Consider the following 18,731-nt stretch of genomic DNA (forward strand, 5'->3'; position numbering starts at 1 on the left):
TCTTTTTGAGTTTGCTTGACTTTGGTGGCTAGGGAAATGCAAGCTCAAGGTCAAATTATTTTCATGGCTCAATACAAAGTGAAATTACCCTTCCATGTGGATTCTTCAGTATATGTGAGTTTACAGTATAACTTTTCACATCAGGTTATTTACGCAAAACTTTCAACTCTTCAAAAAACCTTTTTTTTTTTCTTATGTCTTTTATTTAGTGCAAGACAACAGAGTTCAAAAGGTACTCAGGATAACCACACTTCACTGTCACTCCCACAGAAAACCTTAACACACCAGCTAAAATAAAGCCACCCATTAAAGACTTCTTTATTCCCTACTTTCCTTCCTGGATGGTAAAAATTGATGTGGAAAACTGGAGAAAAATCAACCTGAGAGGGCATAAGTAATGCACATGGAGGTGCCTTCAGGTTGCTTCAATTTATGACAGAGGACAACTTCAGCAAAGGAGTGAGAACCATGTCTGGCTCCAAGTATAAATCCTGAATGCTTGAGGATCTGATTTCAGACCAGTATGGCACAGAGCAGAGTCCGTCAATGACTGCTGTAAGAGAAGAAATGATTCAGACTTTTGAAATACCTATCATTGCCAGTGGCCACTGTTTTTTCATCTAAGCATCCCCAAAGAGACTACTAAGGGAGCAAGGTTAAATATTTCTAGGAGGACTTTAGTTGTAGTAGTATCCAAGTAAATATAAAATTCGTTTTTGTACAATGCTATTACTTGCATGACATAAAACAATAGTGTGTGGATGCTTTATTTTTTAAGGGAATGTTACATCTCATAAAATTCTTAGGACTGGCAAGGGAAAAATTCCTGGGCCTGAACCTCCTTTGATGAAAACTGGTGTAGTTACTTTGAATTTAGAGAATGCCTTTCGAAGATGATAAAAAGTCATTTCAATGGGTTCTATTATATTATAATTTTCTCTTTTGTCTCAAGAATTGAACACATCTTTTCCGTGGAATATTTGAGAGACTTTTCCTTCCATGAAAATTTGTACAGAAGTTAAACCCAAATTTGCCTAGAAAAGTTATGTTGAGTTTGTTTCTGGCAGCAGTTGGGCAGCATCTTTATATCTGCACAGCATTGTGATTATCTCACAAATTCACAATACTTTAATTCTGAACCATACTATTTTCCATAGAGGCAATATCCTCAGCACTAGTCTGAATGCTCTGAATGTTAAGTGTCTGGCTCTGGCTGGATTCTCTACATTTTCTGTCCGTGAACATGTAGCACATGGCCCTTGATTACTACTTTTAAATTGATCTGTGTCTGCTATGAAAATATATTGCTTCATAAAAGTCTTTCAGAGTATCAGCTTCCAAATTAATGATTTTTCTCTCAAGCTCTGACTTTGAGAGCTTACAGTACAGAATCGCGCAGTCCAGCTACTTGAATCAAATTGAAATCCATCCATCTGCAATTCAGATCCAAATTCTTTCAGTGCTGTTGGCTCATCTCTAGCTAAAGAGCAGCTGTTGTCCTGTTAAAGTGACTGTAAATAATTCTAACTTCAAGCTTCAAGAGTGAAATTCACCCTGCTTCACTGGGGACCACTTAATCCCCAGGCCGTTCCTGGGTTTGGTCTTCAGCTGGTGGGAGCTGCACAACTCTGCTGTAATCGCCAGGGCTGTGCTGCTTTACACCAGACGAAAGTCTGGCCCTGGCAGAGTCAGCGCAGCGCTGCATCCTAGCTCTGCAGCCCACGGCGGGTACAGAGGGATGTGGGGTTGTTACACTGAGCCCGAAACCCCGAATCCTTACGCTAATTGCACAGGGCGCTCGCGCCCGTACGCTCCAGGTGAGGAGGTCAAAAAGGCTAGGGTTTCTTTCTCGTGCTGTGACCGTCTCTCGTTTTTCATCCCCAGTGAGCCTGTTCCTGCGCTTTTTGGGGGGTTACAGGTGTTCTGTAACACAAACGGTACCACACCACAGAAAGACTTGTTTACAGCGGAGATTCAGTAAAGCGTCTAAAGGAAGAATTTTCCAATGAAAAGAGATGGGCCCTAACCAAGAAGGAAGGTGCTTGTTGTTAAAGCAACGACATCAGAATAGCAGATGAGTCATGATGTGATAGCACTATTTGAAAGGATGTTTTGAATGGAGCTGTCAGCAAGTATTTTAATAGCAAGTCTTCAATTTCTGCTTTATGGGGTTTTTAACCACCAAGAAGAAAACATAAGTAACAAGGAGGGATTTAGGAATTGTTTAGTGTTTGGCTGTTCAAAGAAAGAAAAAGAGCCCTCCGCATGCATTGCAGCTAATGAAAATTGCCATTATGGGTTTTTTTCCTCCATTTGCGGATGTTAAACACTGTAATAATGCAAAGTCCTTATGATTTTCTAAATCTTCTCAATAAGGAGGATATTATCTACTTATTTAATTACCAAATCTCCGACGGCAAGGAGTTGCTACCACCAGCAGCTCCAGCTCATTCACATAGTTCCCCTCCCTAATTAAAGGGTCTTTGCAGTTAAAAATAAAGTAATAAATCAATCAAAAGCCCAAACTGCCAACAGATGATAGGGAAAAAAAAGGCACTTCAGGGACAGATTTTCAATTGCTCAGCACCCACAACTGGGATTATTCTTTTGAAACAACTTAGTCCTGCTTTAGGCACCTAGGATAGAGCCAGACAGTTCAAAAGTGCTTAACATAGATTTCTTTGGAAAATCCACCCCTAGCTGTGGCTTTGTGTTCTAGAGCGGTTGTGGCTTGCAAGAGTCAATCGCAAGTCACCTCCCTGTCGGAGGAAAGTCATCAGCATCACCCCTTCTGCAGGAAACTATAATAAAATACATTACCATACTCACCTGTGCTCTCGCCATTGCTTACTGCAACAAGAACAGAGGCAACAGGTTATCAAGAGACTATTTTTACCACGCTGCCAGTGAAAGCAGCAAGAGCCCTGCACTTGGATTTTTGTTGCAGCACTCAAAACCAGACCTGCTATTGCAGCACAGACCCCTTACTAGTTTGAGTATCAAGCTTAAACTTGAATGCTGCTGTCTGCATGGCATTCCTTGAGGGTAATGTGCCATTGCCAGGTTAAAAGTTTTCTGACTGTTCATCAGTCTAAGGCCAAAACTTAAGTAATAATTCAAAAGCACTTTACAGCTAATAAAAGCTGCAATAGTTTTCTCTGAGAACAGAGAATACAGCCCAGAGGCCTTTTAGCACATCCCTCCCCTCCAACAAGAAGCATTTGGTGGTATTAGCATACTACCTGTTTATTCAAGAGGATGTACAAAAAGTTCAGTTAACAGTTCTTTTCTTTGCAGCCCACAGCTGTGTAAATATTATCGCAGGCTCTCCTTTGACATCCTTCTAAGCCTCAGCCCTCCTGTGCAAAAGGATACAAATGGAGCTCAACACTTCTGCAGCCCACCACTGTGTCCCGACACACCTAGGACTGAATATCTAGCTTCTCCTGTGAGAGCAGTGATGCTGTATGATGCACCCCTGAAGCGACCTCATTTTCTAAAGACGGCTTTACTAAAAATTTCCTAGATTTTAACCTTGGAGCTGAGTGTGATGAAAGCTTTGTGGAATCAAAATACCAAGATTTTCATGACAACCCTAAAAAAGCAGCCAAATCGCAGCTCTGCATCGTTTACAACTGCTCCCCCGCATAGTTTCTATTTTGGTTGGCCCAGACAAAAAGCTGTGTTAAGTTTTAGAAACTTCTCCCCATCTCTCCTTTCAAGTCAATACACTTTTGAAGGCTATTTGCTTCTCCCATTTTCTCTGTAGTAGTTAAGCAGATGAAATTCTTTCTTATGCACCAGATATCCCTGACACAATGGGACAGAAATATTGGTATTTTTGTATTGCACAGTGGGTCATATTTATGAATTGATGCATGCTTTATCATAGCTCTAAATAATGAAATATTTTGGATAGGTACAAAGGGCCTGAACCTGTTCAACTGAGTGCCTCCAGCTTCCACTGATCTCCCTTCTGAACTTCTTACAGGCTGATTTTGAAAAGGCAGAGCTTCCTCAGGATCAATGCTACCTACCAAAATGATTTATTCAAGACAAGAAGTAAGGCAAGGACTCCACTGTACTTCCACCTACTCCATTCCCATCACCACAAAGAACTAACGCAAGGCTCAGAGCTCCTATTCAGGCCTGCAGAGCTTAGCTGAACTTCTCTTTCAGTTCTTGCCAACATCCTGAAGAGCTTCTCTGGCATTTCTTTAGGGCCTCTGATGTTACAGAGATCAGTGATGAAGACTTTCATGTGACGCAGAGATCACTGCTGCAATAACTCCCTGCCCCCCATGACACTCTGATGCAAGCTGTGAGCCAGGGCTGTGCTGCCCTCAGCCCATTTGAACTCTGGGGATACCCAAAAGCCATTACAGCATTAGGAGGGCAGTGAGGGTCACTGGCTTCTCTCCCAACGTGGGACTGAACATGAGAAGACAGGGCAACAGTCGTGGGAATGGACCTGCAGCTCCTCTGTGCAGATGGGGCGGGAGAGAAGCAGCCGTGTCCTGTAGGTGTAGGACGAATTCACGTTTTCTCTTAGTCTGCCTTTGGTAAGTTTCTGGGAATGAAAACTGCAATACCTCAGCCTAATTTCACATTCTTTAAAATTGAGATTCAGACGCTTTGCCACAAATAAATATTAAATATATAAACATGCGAGTCACCATCTATGCTTATGTTCTCCCTCACTGTAACTTATGTAGATTGCTGCCTATGTGCATAGCTTTCATTACAAATAAAACATAAAAGCCAATGCATATCCTGAAGAGCTATTTTTCTTTATTGCCACACCATTACATGAAGCCTACTAACATAAACAAAGATTGGACTCAGCTGTTTTTGAGCAAATAACCATTTATTGTCAAGGCTTTTCAGGAGCTTTCATTTTCCTTTTTGAAAAACATGATCCTGTGCCAACGTTACAAATGTGCAACATTAAGTAATAAGCAAAATAATGGGACACCCTGCCACACTAGTTTATAGACAACTTTAGACTGTCACAGTTGTACAAGTCTAAGCTAAGACAGAAACCCGGTTAAATAAAGCAGACATATTAAATCAAAAAGAGACCAGCAGAGTCCCTTGGGGCATAGCTGCTGTTCCTAAACACTACAACCGGCCTTTTGAGCGGGCGGATGCACAGGAATAACAGTCCAAGGGCAGAGCAGCCCATGTGCTTCTCTCTCCTCCCCGCCAGTGAACAGCATGCGGAAAAGCACAACCAGAGAGCCTCTTCCCTGTAACATCTCCTGGCACAGCGGCAAAGAGCGCAGGACAGAGCTGTCTCAGCCCTAAATGAGCAGCCACGCTTGCGGTGGGCAGATAGATGAAAGGAGAATCCCCCGCGCCTCTGCCCTGCAGACCTGCCTGCTCACTCTGTCCGCTGCACGGCAGCAGGTGAAGCTCCGGCCCCTGGTGCTCACTGAACGTTAATTCCACCAGAAGTCTCCATTTTGAAGTTATCGCGAATCTCTTAAACTTAGCCCAAAGTAATCGCACAACCACCTATCCATTAGACAATGAACAGAGATTATTCAGCTTCCTTGTACCACAGCAAAACAGCAGCTTCCTTCCTGCCAGTGATTGTGGTTGTGATTAACTGCGCAGTTCAAGGTGAAAAAAGAATGCGGTTCCAGGCGTATATGGCTTCCTTTAACCTCAGCAAAACACAGTGCCAGATATTTCAATTAGTGTGTACCAAGGTCACAAAATCAATTTCTTATCGCCGAAAAACACACATACTGTAAATTTCATTTTCAAGCCATAATCTCTAAATTAAATCTGTGTACCTAAAAAATATACAGTGCAAAATTGCAGTCCTTCAGCCCCCTCCTCCTCCTTCTGCAGCTCAGCAGCATTTTCACAAACATCACCTGGCTTTGTGCTCTATATTTAGAGCACAATGTTTGGTTAGATTCTAATCTTCTTGGAGAACGTCATTATCTCTTTCTTTGGCAAATAGAGGCCCAAAGTGTCAATTACCTTCTTAAAGTCTTTCATACACACAGGGCTGAGCGGGGTTTGATATTCTGTCTGCCAACAGCTCAGTTGGCAATTTTTCACAGTCATACACAGAAAAATTGTGCACCAGCATATCATCCTAGATAAATTACACATTTCAAATGAGGTTACAGACAACTTCACCACTCCTGGGCAGTTTATTCTAGAAGAGGAAAACAAACAAAAAAAAGCAAAAACAATCCTAAAGAGAACACTTTTCTACTATTCAACTCTATGGCTTATTGAACAGAGACAAAAGTAAAATGAGTGTGTCACATTGGTGGGATATTATATGTAAATCAATGTAGCGGTGCAGAAATGACATCATGGTCTCTTATGTGTGTAATGCCTTATGATACTTTCCTTGTTATGTGGGTAACACTAACTTCATAGCCCCAAGGGCAGCTGCAGAATCTGATGGCGGGCTCTAGCGTGTGCAAACCTAGGTACAGAAGATGTCTCAAGGAAATGGAATTTATGGAAGCAATTTCTTTCCAATAAATCCCAGTCTTTCCTTAGCAAAAGCTAATTTCAACTATACAACCACAGAATGAGTAAAACTGACAATTTTGAGATTGCTTTGCATTTTTTTCATGGAAAAGGTTACTTTTTATTCACATACCTATTTTACATAGGTCCCTGTGTACACAATTGTGTACATTTATATACATGTATGAGTATAACTGTTCTCGAAATCTCTTCCACCCTTTTACTTTAAACCAGCAAGTGAGAAGAATGCATTGTTACTGATGGACCTTTTGGGACCGCTTCAGATGCTAGAGATACAGGAAGTGAATCGTATCTCTAGTAAACATAAAATGAGCAGACTCTGAAATAATAAGTTTAAAGCTACTTAAACGAATTTTCCCACATCCTCTAAACATGTAACATGTTGATTGATTCTTAGTACCATAAAGCAGGATGAAAAGAGTATTTTCTCAAGAAAGGAAATTAGCATTACTTGGCAAGGGTTAAAACACATTTTGTTAAACATATAAGAAACCATCCATGTGCAGCTGATCAGCTTGAACATTTGGGTACATTTCTGAGAGAGACAAATAACTCTTTTCTACCACATCATCTACACACATTTTTAAAACTCTTTTTAGATGCAAACAGGACTAACTTAAAAAAGAGACTGGATACAATTAAAGATGTAACAAGAGGAAGTTTTGTTTCTTCCTGGCCCACTCAAAAAATGCATTACTGTATTTTAGTCATGCTCAAAGTAACATTTCAAGAAAATGTAAACAAAAACCATGGAAAAAAAGATAGAGCTGCTTTTTTTGGGGGGGGGGGGGGGGCGGGGGGGCTCAAATCTGTGAATGTAATGAGTCTATCATGGGCTTGGTCCAAGGCTTATCAAAGGCAGGGTCAATCCTACAAATGGTTATAGCGGGCTGTATCTCTGGCCCAGGCAAACTGTGTTTTCTGGCAGTAGGAAGGAGAGCTAAACCTCTGAAGATTTCTCTCTGTCTCATACAAGTGAGAAACTGGGAGGGATTTTTTCATATGAGTGAGAAAACTGGATTTGGCACTTTGAATGCATAAAACGTCAAAATTTTATGGACTCAGCCATTCACAGAGGTAAGACAATTGGAGTAAGACAGCCTCCACTGTGTCTTATTCAGCAGGATCGTATTGTTACTTCAAACATCCTGCACTGCTTTCCATCTGACTAATGTTCTCATACATCACCAGGCACTGTTATAACACACTCTCCCCTTTCAAGTTCCCCATCTACTCTTAAGGCTTCAACTAAAATACACTTCCAATAGTAGCTAGTTACAATAAGCAATTTCAGTTATAAAAAGTAAAGTCAACTCTACAAAACCTGTTTCGACTAACAATGTTAGCCAAGGGTATGGCTATTTCCAGGAACATAAACATATCTCCGTCTTTTGCAACTGGAAGGCAACCATGCAACAGCTGGTTAGTCCCCAGTAGTCTACACACATCATAGACATCAAACCCTTCCCAAATTCACAGAAAAGTGTAACATCTTGCACATGAAAAAGCAAAAGCTGTACATAAAGCTGTCGGTCCCCAAATGGCCAGGAACCTGCTATGTTAACCTGTACCTTAACACCCACGCTTTCCCAGGCAAGGGGACTGTCATGCACCAGAATATCAAATCCTCCTGGCTAATTTGTCCAGGCTTTTCAATTCCATGACCTGTCTACAGGTTTGATCTTGGAGTGGCATCAAGATACCTCAGCTGGGTAACACCGCACAGCTCAGGGGTCGATTTCTGCACTTCAAGAAAAGGTGAAAAACATTCAGCTATATTATGACTGATGAAGACATGGAAGGGAAGAAAACTTTCTGTCCCCTGGAGAGGAACCCTGAGGGCATGGGCTTAATTAAATATAATACCCACATATGCAACAAACAGGATGGTGCCTCCTAACCCTTCTTAGGATCACCAAAAAGCCAGACACGTAAACTTGGAGTAGGAATTCTGTATTCAAAGATGACTTCTGCCCTTTCACACAGCCCACACTCTGGTTTTACCACGCTCCACCCTGAAACCATGTAAAAGATCCAGCAGAATTTCAAGGCAAAGCGGCAGAGAGTAGGAGACACAGGAGGAGGGGGGGAAAGGAAAAAGGGTAAGGAAGAGTGAGAGATGAGCCCAGAGGCTATAGGAAGCATGTCAAAAGGGCTCAGAATCAGTGGTCTGCTTTGGCCTCCTGTGTAGCATATCCCAAGTTTTCCAAGCTGTCACCCACTGTGTTGAGCCCTGTTATTTGTGTTTGGCTAAGGCATATCTTTCTCCTGCTGTGCTATGCTAGAGCAGCTGCAATTTGCCTTTTTATAGCTTGTGGTAACTGATAGCAGTGAAATGAATTTAGGAAGTGTGTGGATTGGATCTTCCGTATCAGTGATTTCAGACTATTTGGTAAACACAGAAGTGACATCCAGTGATGTATGCCTGCTGGTAAGGAAAAAAAAAAAAAAAAAAATCTCCTCTGGTGAATCAGCAATTTGGATTAGATCATTTTCTATTGAAGGACACTTCTGGATAGAATGAAATTATTATGCATAGTGGTTTTACAGGGTCATGTTAATTTGAAAAGTAAAATTTCCCTCAAAACTATACACCAGTTGGGTGCTGCAGAACAGCAATGGTGACACCAGTGAATCAAAACAAATTCAGTGACTGCAGTAAAAGTTGATGATGGGACACAGTGACATCACTTTAGAGCAAGGAGCTGATGTCTCACAGGAAAGGTCCTTTTTACAGCTGGCAAAAGCCAGAGGGTTGGTTGTATGACCCTCAGTAAAACAAGAAAATATGTTTATGTTCAGATATTGAGTAGGCTTTGAATTTGATTCAACTGAGTTTACACAAATTACCTTGTGTTCTAACAGGGATTCTGTATTTTGATATAAAATACCACTTTGCACTGATGTATTTTTTGCCTCTGGAAAATGATAAATCCTCCTACACTGCACTTCAGAAAAAGTCAGTGCCTTACTTCAGTACAAAGTTTGCCTGATAGCCTAAGTCCCTGCTCACTATTTCTGGAAGAGCTGTAACTATTTTACAAGTAAGACTGATTAATTTTGCAGTATAATTTGCAAGTGACATTTACAAGGGAATATTGTGAGGGGATATCTGGGAGGGATATTGTGTTCAGGCTTTTCCTGCTTGCCTCCCTACCCTCCTGGAACAAACAGCACTGCTTCATTTTCCTTCCGTATTTTACAAAGTTAAAGTAAACACTGTGATCACACTGTTTACTTTAATTTCCTGCAGTGTGCCAGCAAAGCAGCAAATTGGCAGTCAGCAATCAAGAAGCAGCCAGTATTGAAACAGCAGAGCTGCTTAGGAAAGCATCAATGATGCCAACTCATTTTTCCCTGTTTTAAAAATAAAATATTGGCTTCTATGAAGTTTTACTTCCACCACAGTCTTCTCTAAAGGATCTGAAATTTTCTTTGTTTCTTTTAATTTTCTTTTGGAAGAAAGCTGAGATTATGAGCAACATCTAATTTATATGGCTGACTCTTTTTATATAAAGAAATAGATTTACAAAGGTGGCAAATATACACTATTTATCTGTAAAAATTCCATGGCATTTTTGCACAAGAGGAAGTTCACTTGACTATAAATCAGTCTTATCTGGATATATTTTTATTTTTATGCCAAGAGCTCTAGCTGTGCTACTTCAATTAGGTATATGATAATGTGAAGCTAAAGCCTCATGCATTACATTCAGAATACACATCTGCCCAAGAACAGAGTCCTACAAGGCAAATAGTTATATTTTCAGAGGCTGTTCTCTCTCATCTAATACTACATAAAGCAAGGAATATAAATACAAAAGAAGAAGTAAGAAGAATGGGATAGTATTTTGTACCTCAGAGGTGTAAAGCTTGACAAGGTGACTCATTTATGGCTTTCTGGAAGATACTGTACAGAAGGAATTTATTGCTATGTAAGTTATAATTCCAATATATAAAGAGGCCAGATCCCACAATCACTTATTCTCCTGACTGTGTGCATTCCTGCACATATTCTTACTGAAGACAATGAGATTATGAAGAGGATTAGTTTTTTGTTAGACTGGCCAAAGTATGCCTTTGGAAAGTCCAAAACATGACCTAATTTAAAGTGGTTGAAATCTTGTGGGAAAGATTGTAAGAGGATAATTATTTTAAAAGCCATGACTTTGACACCAGGAAATTAAATTCATATCTATATGTCTTTATCTATACACAGCAAATCCAATAATCTTGAGCTCTCTGAAGTCACTTAGCCAGCTGGCAAAGGGAGGAAAGTAAAAACTAACAAACCCCATTCCTAAGGTATGCTGACATCAGTGATTCATGATTCATCAATAATGGTGCTAGGAAATAAATGTAACAGGGCATTATTGCCTTTTGCAGCACAGTAAACTCAAGGGAAAATGTCTAAGTGTATCACATTGAAAAGACAGAGCTAGCAAAGAAATAACTTTTACAAGTATTTAAGAGGTGTTACAAGCAAGTGAAAGTAGAGAAACAAATGTAAACGTTTTAAAAACAAAGAGAATGTACCTATAAATAAAAGGGGACAGTTTTCCCGCTATACAAGCTTAAAAGGACTAACCTGAAAACTGGCATTTTTTGTTGTTCAACATTTTTATAAGGAGAAAGAATTTGAATTGCTTTTTCCAGAATAAACCCTCAAAACAACAACTGTTCTGGTTTAATAGTCTACCAGGATAAGCACAATGAAGAAGTTGGTTCTACGCTATGTGAAATTACTAACGTTGTTGACAGTAATTACGACTCTCACAACCTGGATAAATAACTAAAAGAGCAAATATGTAAACACAACGTACAATATATACTTTTTAGAAAATGCCTGTATTAGCACATAATTGATGATCTCCTTTGAAGGTGACTGGACTATCATTGTAAAAGCTTGATTATTCACTGAAGAAAAATGGGTAGCTATCTCCAGAACAGCAGATATACCTGCCGCTTTCACCACACAGAAGAGCAAGATCTAATACATCATTAAACAACTGAGGTTTTGCTTTACATTTTGGTAGCTTTAAACTATTTATGATGGGGTTTAGCCTATATTTCTAATCCTTTTTAAAGCCTACCCAATTAAAATTCAGGTTACTTGTTTATGCTATTAGAGGACTACTACACAATATTAATAATGCACCCTGTAACATGCTGCCCTAGAGAAACGTTGTCTCTCTTTCAGGCGCGACAGCCACATAGTTCTGATACAAGCTTTGCTGCTTAGCTGGAGGGTGAGTGACTTTGGTGGTTGTTGAGGTATTTTACCAGAGAAAACATTGGTCTCCTCACATGAGGCTTGCTTCAAACTGTTGCCACTTAACTCCAAAGCACCACAAATACATCTAGTAGCTGGTTTGTTTGGACTGACATTGGAAATTTTATTTTAAAGATTGAGTTTCCAAACACTTAGTATAATTCTTAATAAACAATTAATTGATTCACAAGATTTGTGAATGCATATTTCACTGTATTGAGTGTTCTTTAAATGATCAATAAATGTTTTTATGACTTTAGAATTTAGATTTCCCTAAGAAAATACAGACAAAAGAGAAAGTAAGAAAAAGATACTGTATGAGAAAAAAGAACATGGAAGGTAAGAAAAATCCATCCTCAAACAAATGGATTTAATGACTCCATAATGGATACATATATAATGGATGGATTTAAGAACATCAGTAATGTCAGTGAAGAACAACAGGTATCTTTACCAAAAATTTAATTGATGATTCATAATCATAACTTTCTAGAAAAGTACAGACAATATAGTGGATACCTGATCATGGTAGATAAGTAAGCAGTGGTTTCATTTGTTCCTGGTAGTATTGCTAAAAATTGACTTGGTTTTCATCTTTCTCTGCATTATTCACAAGCATAGGCCCTTGACTCTGCAAACGTAATGTGCACTTAACTTTCAAATCAACCAGCTTACTCATGGTAGTAAAATTGAATTAGTGCAAATACAATACTAGTGCGGTGAAGGTCATTTCTTCTTATTTTCTTTTGACCAGCTCAATAGACAAATAACGATTGACCTATATTTAGGGCAAGGTTAGCATTAAATTCAAGAAATATGTTTAGTGACTACATGACACACGATGCAAAGAAGAGGCTGAGAGAACAGTGTTTGTTCAGGCTTAAGAAGAGAAGGCAAAGGGGAAATCACACTGTTGTCTACAGCTACCTAATGGGGGTCACGGGGGTTTAGAAAGGAGATGAAACTAAACTATTGTTAGAAATGTACAGTGGTAAGTGCACATGAGAGGCAAAAGTTACAAGCTGCAACAAGAGAAACCTCAACTAGATATCAGAAAAAAGTTTTCAAAATTATGGTAGTCAGACACTGGAACAGGGGCCTAGAAAGGTGTGCAGTCTTCATCCTTGGAGATACTCAAAACTTGGCTGGACAAGGCCCTGAGCAACCTTGTCTAAGTAGGACCTTCTCCGAGTGGGGAGCTGGACCAGATGATGTCCAGAGGTCTCTTCCGAACTAAATTATTCTATGATTTTTGTGATTCCTTATTGTTTATTATTTTAGACAGCTATATTTCTCTCTAAGCATTCTCAGCTTATAAAAGGGTAGGCAGCTTCCTTAGAAAAAAGGTCTTCGCATTCTAAATTTTCCTAAAACAAGCACACTTCCAAGTACACCATGGCAAATGAGCTATAAATATCCAAACTAAAGGTGGGCCGCTTACCTGTGCTCATACCAAACTGAAGTGCCTCTGTTACTTCTAAATTTCCCGAGTTGCATGAAACACAAAAACTGACCAAGCAGATGGTTAATATTCATCACTACTTCTCAGGACACCGACAAACTGACAAGATTCATATGAATTTCAGCCTGCCTGCAGCTGGGCATCACTTTATCTAATGGTGGAAATAAGTACTAGAGCTATTCATAGTGGAGGACAAGTCAAAAATGAAGGCAAGGAAAATATCCTTTACTTTGGATGGAAGATAAAGGTATCCAGGGGCAGACCCCTCTGTAGAATTTCTGGCATATTTCCCTTGCAAGCAGCTGTAGTGGAAAAATTAACATTGGCCTCACACATGGCCACGTCTCTGTGGAGTAGCCCTCCTCCTCAGTCTTCTAGAGTAGCCCAGGAGCTGTATTATTTGATCATGATCAGCTGCTGGGAAGAGCAGCCTAGCACTACATGTGTGTGGATGAGATGTGAGGGCTGTAAAGCAGCAGTCATGCCAACTCCAAGCTTCGGAAGTCCTGAGTCACAAGGGAAGTTGCTGATGGTAAATCAGAGAAGATACATCAGCATCTCTCATGGAAAAGGAAAGCTGGAAAACAGGTCATACTCATCCGAGATGCACGGTATGCTATATTAAAATACTAGGCTGAGAGTAAGTTGTAGAATTTCTCAGAAACTGCTGAAGTTTTTGGCTTTGAGAACACATTAGTGTAAGGTGTTGTGACACAAAGTTTAATCCCTGAGTTAATGGGCTCTTGAGTAAGTTTTTCAAGCAAGCACATAACAGAAATGCATACAGGTAAAATCTGTTTACCGTAACAGAATCTTATGCCATCTCCTGTGTATCCTTGGGAGCAATAGCAGCCTGTTGTCCCACCCCGAACTTCACATCTGGCGTCTTTGTGGCATGTTATGTTGCAGCTTGCAGAAGTGCAGCCATAGTCCAGCAGACTGGAAATCAGAACTGGAACAAAGGAAAATCAGACTTGTTTCTTTATCCAAAAACTTCATTCCAAACTCTAAAACCAGATTAGGCAAAAGGTATCCACAAAATTGCTGTATTCCAGTGAACTAAACAGCATCACAGTCTCAGCTATATCGCACGATGGGGCAAGGACCACCAACTACAGGGATTTCTTTGGTAAACCCAGGGGCCAGAAACAGGACACACTGTAGATTAAGAACTGGTATGTGTGCTCAACCGGTATAAAATTGGTAAACAACATAGAAGTTACTCAGTGATCTGGAGAAAACATTTGAAAGGCTTTCAAAGCTCTCTAGTACTTTCCAGTAAAGCACAGACTGGAATTTCCACTCTGAATTATGTATTGAGAGTAATCCAAACTGCCCTACACATATCAAGTGAAAAATACCAAAGAGGATTCCCCTGATCAGAGTTTTTATTTTTATAAGCACTTCCATACTTGCATAGCTAACACATGTGCATAGTATGAGAGATGAAAATTACATGTCACAGTATTTACAGCACTATGACATTAGGGTTTAAAAACTTATCCAAATTATTTAAAGTTAATCTCTTAAAATACTGCTTCCATGTTAGGAAAGTATTGTCTTTTTTCCATCCACTGGATGATTCCTAAATGGTCTAACTGCTTTCCCATTATATGAATGCATATGGTTTTTAACACAAAGAAAAAAGGAATCTCTCCCTTTGAGAAAACTAACAACTCATTGAATAATTATACACACCCTGTAATAGGTTAGAAATGAGGCAGTTAACTTGGAAGGGACAGTAAGTTTTCTACTTTGTACTCTATAAATTGTTAGCAGGACATAACAAAAGTCACAGAACACAAAGACCGTTTTGTATGCTCTCTTCCCCTGGAGTTCTGCTTTTCCCTACCCAAATATTATTCTGGATATTTGCTAGCCTAGTGTTACAATTACAGGTTACATTGTTTCAGGAAATCTCACTGAGGCGTTGTTTTCTTGGACAAATTAAAATTTCATGAAAAATTCAAAAGACTAAAAATTACACACAATTTTTCCACAATTATATATAATCTAAATCAATTTAGGTATCACCAAGTTTAATCTTTTCCCTCTGTTTTTGAGAGAGGAGACCATCTTCCAGAGATTAAAACAGAAACCTGTGGGATTCTGTTGTCATTTTACTGTTCATAACATGTGAAATCTAAAAATCTCCCAAGCAGATTGAGAGAAAAAAAACCCCCAATACCAAACCCATGGAAATCCACAATATTCCTGTTTTTTACAGAACAAAACCCACAGTGATATAAAGACTAGCATTTTTGGGATTTGTTTTTGGGATGAAATTAACCATGCAATTACCAAATCTGGTAGCAGCACTGATCAAAGCTACGGGGACTTTCAGTCCCGTGAACCCAGCAGCTCTCCACCATCTCCAACCCACTCATTTCTCCTTGCCAGACCCTGCTCCCTTCCCACCTGCCACTCGCTCCCCAGGGAAGGAGATTTCACTTACCTAGGAATGGAAGCAGTTTCATTGGTGATGCTGTTGTTGTGTGGTGCCTGGTGCAGATCCCCTGTGTCACAGAAAAAACCTCCCTGCCTTAAAATGTATGACCATGTGCAAAATACGCACACATGCCTATCAGGAAAGCAACGTCCTGGTGCAGGCACAGCCCTGACACTGCCCTTTGTCCCAAGCTTCACGTTTCCAAAAGCTCTTGAGACTCGCAGGCAGGGCGGGAAGGGTCAGGAGGGGCTCAGGACCTGGTCTTCTGGCAAGTAGGCAATCAATGAGAAGGGAATAAATGAGAAAGTAAAAGAGAAGTAGGAGCCTGGGTTTTGCAGGGGCTATCAGAGAAGATTCGGGGGTGAGTGGGTTAGAGAAGGATGCGTTAAAGGAGCTGCTTGGGAGAGTGCCTGGGACAAGGGGAGATGAAGATGGAAGGGGTGAGCTGCAGCCTGCTGGCAGGAGGAGTAAAGAAGCAACCGCAGAATGGTGGAGCAGATCAGGGAGGGTGAGGAAGAGGTGAAGGAGATTAGTAACTAGGTCAGAGTTTATAAGCTCAGAGGTAACGGTCTACATGCTTCCTTCCACCTTTTCCTGGTGAGCCGAGTATATGTGAGCCCCAAGACCCATTTTTTGGAGACTTGTAGTCTTGGCTGACTGCAATCGTTCTTCCTACTGCTTTCTTCGGTTTTGAGATAGATCCTTACTGCAGCCAAACGATGTTGCTTTAAGGGTAATGGCCTGTGAGGGGGCACAGGAAATCCACTGAACTCTGCTTTGTGAGCAAAACAAAGACCTATAGGCAGGGAGGAAAGAGGCAGGAAGGCAATTGTATGGCTGGGAATCTCAGGAGCTGAAGGAGCCAAAGTTTCTATGAGTTCATGGGACTGAAACAGGGTGTTGTGTAATAGGACATATTCGATATAGGCAATTTGGTAAAGGATTTGGCATGTCTTTGCGTTAAACATGAGAGCAGTTCTATCCTCATTATAGTACCCTAATCGATGAAACTTCAGCATATACATGTATTACGCACCAACATGGCAATGTATTCTCTAATCTTGTTATGGATGACATGCATATCATCATTTCCCAGCTTCCTGGAGATGACGACTCACATACTGAAGCATTGTAAAACTGAAGCATTGATGTATGCCTGTCTTTATAGATGGAAGAAGAGGGACATGCACAAACAGGCATGCTGCTGGAAGAGTGGAGAATCTCTCTAAACAAAATAAAAAGGACATGAAGCTGTCGAATATCTCATGTCTGACTAGAAAGTTTTGAGGTTGGGACTTTGGTAGGGAATGGATAGGAAAGCATCAGCCTGCTCTTAGGAATTACCTGTGGATGTGGATGTAGCAACATTTTTTCTAAACTTGTTAGGAACTATTTGCTCACTATCATTTTCCAGCTTCATGATTGCTGCTAGCTGGAGTTCAATGGGTTAAACTCTAGTCAGGCCAGGGAGGTGTGAGGCATGTAGAAATAGCACGTAGGTGTCCAGTTGGCATAAAATACTTCTGTAGCACCTTGGCAAAGAGAGAGGAAGCTCCAGTAACCGGATGTTAATTTTCGATGAACCACAGAATAATGAACAAAGGGTCCAGGTGTAGGAAGACTGTTTTTCTCCCGTTTGATTTTGTGAGGGGGGGGGGAGGACTTAAAGGGGAAGAGAGGAAGGGAATAGGAGTTAGTTTGTTTTGTTAAGTTTTCCCATAATCTAATGCACAGAGACACAGAGGAACAGAAAGTCAGATGAACTGAGGGGACTTTTGATCTGCATGTCCTGTCCTTCGTGCTGATACGTGCTGTATTGCCAGCTTGGCTTGTCTGAACTAACTTACAGATCCTGCTGCTAAATTTCAGTGGACTAATAAGGGCTGGGTCTGGATAGCCTATAACGCAGAAATTATATCTTATTGCTCTGTGTCTTTTTACTCCCCAAAATCAAGCTAAGAGATGTTTAATAATAAGCAAGTGGAGAGAGCAAGAAGTTACAACCTAAATTTCATATCTTAAGAGCTGGAAACATATTTTGGAAAAGCCAGAGATGTACATTTCAATTTCATCTAGACATCAGTTTTCTGTAAGGGGTGTTCAGATAGACTGTTTGGAGAGCAATTTCATGAATCATAGTAATAATAAATTTATAGTAAAAACTTTAGTTCCTTTTCTGATTGGAGGCCTAAGGACACAGGAGAAATTGTGGATGACTCAGAAAAAAACCATAATCTCACTATAAGAAGACAAATGCCTCCTTCCCTTTTTGCTAGTAAGGCACATGAAGACTTGCTTTTTGGTAGTCAATAGTTCAAACTTATTGAGGGGACTATGCCAATCACATCAGGATACTTTCCATCTGGAATAGTATTGTTGAACTACTTACTCCACTCACAGGTATAGTGGACAACCTCAAAGGCAGTGCATAGGTCTAATTGGCAAATGGTTTACACTGTGAGCAGCAGTAGGTGAGGAGGGAGTACATAAAGAAGAAAAATGTGGAAGAACAGAGCAAGGACAGAAGAAGGAAGGTTAGGTCAAGAGGAACTCTGGGTGATAAAAGGAGCTTCGATCAGATTTAGAAGGCAATAGGGAGACAGTGAAGAAGAGGGATTTAGGAATATCTTAATGAGATCTCAATACTGGGAGCAGTGGATTACTTTTGCATTAGACTACTTTAAAAACTGGCTAATGTGAGTGTCATTTAGAGGCTGAAGACAGCAAGGTCGCAGTAGGCATGGATGTGGAGAAGGATGGACTTGACAAAGATTTTATGGGGAGAATGAAGAGGAAAGGGGAGATTTCTGAGACATTTTGGAGATTAAACCAGGAGGATTTACTGATAATATCTATTGGCATATAGGGATAAGGAGTTAAACAAGTGGAGATGAGCAGGTGAACACACGAGAAAGCAGACACTTTCAAATTTGTGCTGTCAAAATTTTCAAAATATGCTGAGAAAAAAATACTGAGGTGTCATAAAACTGAAGTATTGATGGGTGCCTGTCTTTATAGGCAGGGAC

General features: G+C 40.3%; 1 protein-coding gene across 2 annotated transcripts in view; it reads right to left on the reverse strand.

The window, feature by feature from the left end:
• Positions 1–16,425, reverse strand: part of ADGRL4 (adhesion G protein-coupled receptor L4) — a 76,213-nt gene extending 59,788 nt beyond the window's left edge. Inside the window, exons 1-3 of one of the 2 annotated variants that reach the window (XM_069789046.1) lie at positions 16,294–16,425; positions 15,712–15,772; positions 14,059–14,208 (exon numbers count right to left, since the gene is read on the reverse strand). In XM_069789046.1, the coding sequence (XP_069645147.1) occupies positions 14,059–14,208; positions 15,712–15,772; positions 16,294–16,335 (253 nt within the window). In that variant the 5' untranslated portion in view covers positions 16,336–16,425. The remainder of the gene's footprint in view (positions 1–14,058; positions 14,209–15,711; positions 15,773–16,293) is intronic. The other variant, XM_009918655.2, reaches the window with a different exon arrangement.
• Between the last annotated feature and the right edge of the window lie 2,306 nt (positions 16,426–18,731).

The sequence above is a fragment of the Haliaeetus albicilla genome, chromosome 8 (assembly GCF_947461875.1).
Source record: "Haliaeetus albicilla chromosome 8, bHalAlb1.1, whole genome shotgun sequence".
Lineage (NCBI taxonomy): Eukaryota > Metazoa > Chordata > Aves > Accipitriformes > Accipitridae > Haliaeetus > Haliaeetus albicilla.